Source organism: Sinocyclocheilus anshuiensis, unplaced genomic scaffold, assembly GCF_001515605.1.
Source record: "Sinocyclocheilus anshuiensis isolate Anshui unplaced genomic scaffold, SAMN03320099.WGS_v1.1 scaffold1571, whole genome shotgun sequence".
Classification (NCBI taxonomy): Eukaryota; Metazoa; Chordata; class Actinopteri; order Cypriniformes; family Cyprinidae; genus Sinocyclocheilus; species Sinocyclocheilus anshuiensis.
In genome coordinates, this window is record NW_015551107.1 from 165,060 (window position 1) to 170,073 (window position 5,014).

The 5,014-nt window shown below is 37.0% G+C and overlaps 1 protein-coding gene across 2 annotated transcripts in view; it reads right to left on the reverse strand.

The window, feature by feature from the left end:
- ahsg1 (alpha-2-HS-glycoprotein 1) overlaps positions 1-4,456 on the reverse strand; it is a 9,424-nt gene extending 4,968 nt beyond the window's left edge. The window contains exons 1-6 of one of the 2 annotated variants that reach the window (XM_016453048.1): positions 4,221-4,456; positions 3,461-3,503; positions 3,207-3,314; positions 3,007-3,091; positions 2,673-2,839; positions 1,483-1,599 (exon numbers count right to left, since the gene is read on the reverse strand). In XM_016453048.1, coding sequence (XP_016308534.1) covers positions 1,483-1,599; positions 2,673-2,839; positions 3,007-3,091; positions 3,207-3,314; positions 3,461-3,503; positions 4,221-4,381 — 681 coding nt within the window. In that variant the 5' untranslated portion in view covers positions 4,382-4,456. Of the gene's footprint in view, positions 1-1,482; positions 1,600-2,672; positions 2,840-3,006; positions 3,092-3,206; positions 3,315-3,460; positions 3,504-3,723; positions 3,809-3,923; positions 4,032-4,177 lie in introns of both variants that reach the window. The other variant, XM_016453050.1, reaches the window with a different exon arrangement.
- Between the last annotated feature and the right edge of the window lie 558 nt (positions 4,457-5,014).

The window sequence follows — 5,014 nt, forward strand, 5'->3', positions numbered from 1 at the left end:
GCCAAGAGGAGACTGGTTTTCCTTTGCTAAAGTAAGGAAACTTTGCTTCCTTTGCTCCTGTAAACAAACATTGGTTCTCATGAGACTAGCAAATTCTCACCGGAGCTTATGCTTTGCCGACATCCTACGTCATCCGCAGGAACGGCTTGCGCGTACGACAGTTAGCGGAAGTTAAAGAAAAGTGTTTATAATGTTTTAAATATGGATATTTTTATTTCAAAAACACATCGATTCACTACAGAAGGCCTTTATTCATCCCCCGGAGCCGTGTGAGGCACTTTTTATTATGGATGGATGCGCTTTATTGGACTTCTTTTGGGCTGTTGACAAAAAAAACATTCAGTGCCATTATAAATTTGGAAGAGCCAGGACAATTTTTAATATATGATTGGATTTGTCTGAAAGAAGAAAGTCATATACACCTAGGATGCCCTAAATCATGGGCTAATTTTCATTTTTGGGTGAACTAACCCTTTAATGAAGTTGCCTATACTGTTAAGGCAAGACAAGACACTACAGGTGAATTGTGTAAAATCACCATAATTTACCCATTGATAAATCACAGTACATTAAGATAATTGTTTTGTAATACAAGTTTTCAGAAAGGTTATGTTTAAATATGCAAATGAGGCATTATCTATTTAATGCACTAATTTGCAAGTATTTCAGAATTCTTGTTTCATTTTGTTGCTATAATTATATTTTATCAGAATATTGTCAACAACCAGAAACATATTTTAGGAATAAAATGAATCATATTTTTAGAAATGAAGTGTTATATAAATCAGGCAAATGATATATGAACATAGCCCTGTGTAAAAGCCTCCAGAATATAGATAGAATAAAACTGTAAAGTTTGGTGTATGTAAGTGCTACTGAAGTGGAGAACAAACTCACAGCCTTTAAAGATGTATTGAGATTGAAATCTTCAGACACAAATAGATAAAGTGTAAAAAAAAAAAAAAACTAAACACATCATTTGTAATTTTTATGTTTTCTTTACACTAGTCTGACATTAGACATGTTATGGAAGCCAAATATAGCCCAAAATTTTCAAATTGACCAGTGCCTGAAATAATTATGTTGGTAGCATCTTGCCTTAAAGGAATAGTTTACCCAAAAATGAACATTTTGTCATCATTTACTCACCCTCATGTTGTTCCAAACCTGTATGAGTTTCTTTCTTATGTTGAACACAAAAGAAGATATTTTGAAGAACCAAACAGTTGCTGGTCTCCATTGACTTACATAGAGGGGAAAGATATACTATGGAAGTCAATTGGGACCATCAACTGTTTGATTACCAGCATTCTTCAAAATATCTTCTTTTGTGTTCCAAAATAAGAAAGAAACTCATACAAGTTTGGAACAACATGAGGGTGAGTAAATGATGATAAAATGTTCATTTTTGGGTGAAATATCCCTTTAATTATAGTAATTAAAGAAATTAGTTATAAAGTAATGAACTTCTTGTGCACTTACAGCCTGATCCCCACATAAAGCCTTGCATGATTCTTCATTCTGGGGTGCCTCCTTGTTTGTACAGTTTGTCTCCATAATGGCAAACTGAGCAAAGAAGCTCTGACCCGAAAACATCCACTAAGAAAACAGACAAATATTCTGTTAACATGCAAACCACTTACAAGCAAAGAGCATAATGACCATATTCAAAAAGTTGTCTGTTTATGTCACTGTAATGTCCGATACAACAGAATTGCAGTATGAGGCCAGAAACATCTACTCAAGATGCAATATAAATTCTTGCACTTTGGTGGTTGTATAGTTTTAGCATCTGTTGATTTAGTTTTTGCGGTGTGTTGAGATGGAAAATAACACTATTGTCTTCTATAGATGAGCTTTGAAACAATCTCTATTGTACAAATTGCTATATAAATAAATGTGATTTTACTTGACTTGTTCCGCACCTTGGCACTAGGCAGACTTTTCAGGAGACAGATCGGTGACTTATTAAACCGGTGCATGAAAAGAATGACGAAAGCAAGTAAACAACTAAATCAAAAGCATAAACACAGAAGGCGCTTCTCATGTTTTATCTTCATCTGTGATTATTTTTATCAAATACATCTGTGGTGAGCGAGATGGGGTGAAAATGGTAAGCCAGCACAGCCCTAGCTCTTCTGGTTCCCCTTATTGAATGACGAATACAGGCTATTGCCACCTGCTGGTTTGGAGAGTTATTTCCTCTCATGTAGGCACAGAACATACATGCTAGTTGTTTGCTGGCTGTAGTCTTTGCGGTGAGTTCAAGCTCAACTTTTACTTTTTGGCTCAGACACAGATGTCTTGAGGCAACAACACAGCAGCTTTTGTCGGCGCTAGTTTTTTGATGTCAGTTTGGTGTGTCTGGGCCAATAAATTCAGTATTCAAGTGGAAAACAAAGTTCATTTGGAGATCATTTCGAAAGTTAGAAGCAGGTTCCCAAAGCGAACTTTCTGCAAAAGAACTACCAACCATATCCACGTTGCTATGATCAGATATTTTCTTAACTGCTGTTTTCTCAGAAGAACTTCGCCATGAGCATATCAAGGCCTTAATGAGTTGCGTTTTGACACAACTTTGGAACGAATTGGTGCATGTGTCGCTAGAAGCATTTCCACTCATGTAAGTTGCGTTAAATATTCAAGCTTAAAACAAGTTTGAGAGACATCACCTGTGTGCTGATCCTTCCCACTTCCATCAGTTTAAAGTAAGACTTGTGATCAGATTCTTTGTTGAATTTCTGCAGGGCAGTTTTCACACTCTCCAGAGCCTTCGGGTCATGCAAGGGCAGCAGACTGGGGCAGTCAGGGCATTTTGTCACAAGTATTTGATGTGAAGCTGGGATAAAATACAGGAGCAATATACAATCACGATGTAACTTATAGGAGATGCATCACCTTTTCTGTACTCTTTGACAAAGTGACCTTAAAGACTACTATGGGTTCTTTGAAAGGCTAGATATGTCAAGTTTCTAAAGAAAAAAATCATTCTATTGATTTGTTTACCTGGTTCGGTGTCACAGATGTAGCGCTTCACAGCTGCTTTTCCCTCAACACTGGAGACGGTCACATTACATTTTGCTGTCACTTTCTTTAAGGGAGACATTAAAGGCTGTTAAATAGATGCACAACTTACAGAAGTAGACAGTATTTACAGACAGTATTTCTCAAATTAGGGTTTGGAAGATCTGTGATGTTCATCTCACCGTCTGTGTTTCCATTCTAGTGTTACACTGATCTAAAGGTTTGGGATTCACAATGTGGCACTCAGTTTCCTCTAGAGTTATTCCCAAGACGACCTCACAAGGATCAGTCTGCACAGAAACAAGACAATTTGTAGCATTTGCACATCATACTTTATTCCTTTAATTTATCTTCTTTTTCTGTGGTTGTAATCACTCTTTTACACCTTATGTAGATATGAAAAGATCCACAGGAAGACAGTGTCACAAAGCCTCACCTTCTCCTCTGCACTGCGACTGTCCAGTGAGACGAATTTGAATTTGTATCCATGGCGGTGATGGTCATTAATGAAGCACAAGTATTTCATGTGAAGCTGGGATAAAATACAGGAGCAATATACAATCACGATGTAACTTATAGGAGATGCATCACCTTCTCTGTACTCTTTGACAAAGTGACCTTAAAGACTACTATGGGTTCTTTGAAAGGCTAGATATGTCAAGTTTCTAAAGAAAAAAATCATTCTATTGATTTGTTTACCTGGTTCGGTGTCACAGATGTAGCGCTTCACAGCTGCTTTTCCCTCAACACTGGAGACGGTCACATTACATTTTGCTGTCACTTTCTTTAAGGGAGACATTAAAGGCTGTTAAATAGATGCACAACTTACAGAAGTAGACAGTATTTACAGACAGTATTTCTCAAATTAGGGTTTGGAAGATCTGTGATGTTCATCTCACCGTCTGTGTTTCCATTCTAGTGTTACACTGATCTAAAGGTTTGGGATTCACAATGTGGCACTCAGTTTCCTCTAGAGTTATTCCCAAGACGACCTCACAAGGATCAGTCTGCACAGAAACAAGACAATTTGTAGCATTTGCACATCATACTTTATTCCTTTAATTTATCTTCTTTTTCTGTGGTTGTAATCACTCTTTTACACCTTATGTAGATATGAAAACATCCACAGGAAGACAGTGTCACAAAGCCTCACCTTCTCCTCTGCACTGCGACTGTCCAGTGAGACGAATTTGAATTTGTATCCATGGCGGTGATGGTCATTAATGAAGCTCTCAGCTTCTAATGTAGCAATGTTGTCCTGATCTTCCTGGCACTCATATTGCACATCAGTGTCTGTCGGGAGGCTGGCTGCGTGTAGAGCCGAGACCAAAGCTGCTAATATCACCAGCTCTCTCATGCTGCACAGGGACACGAACGATAAATCTTCAACCAAGAAAAAGTCCCCCTCGCTTGTCCAGACCTTTATAATATACACTGCAGGGGGATATAAGCAAACAATTTAGTGCCAGAGGTGCTTGCCAATGTAAATGACGTCTAAAACAAATATAAAAGAGGGACGTGAGGGAGTGTCATGTCAGAGGTGATTGTTAACTCACGCTAACTATTAGCAGAATTCACCTTGACACTGATGTTTTGTTTGAATTAACGTCGTTTCTGGATTATGATTAATGGGGCATACTGCATGTCACATAATCCTTCAGAAATCATTCTGATATGCAGATTTAATGCTCAGTTGGTTCTTATTATAATACATTTTGAAAAGAGTTTTGGCTGCTTAATAGTTTTGAAACTGTGACACATTTTGTTCAGGATTCTTAGCTGAATAGCCAGTTCAAAAGAACAGCATTTATTTGCAATTTTGTGATGTTTGAAATGTATGTACTGTCACTTTTGATCAATTTAATGCATCCTTGCTGGGAAAAAAAAAAAAAGCATTCATTTTTTTTCTTTTATTTTTTTATTAAAAATACATAATAAGATACTAAAAAAAATTCAAAAAAATCTTAATTATTCCAAACTGTTGACCAGT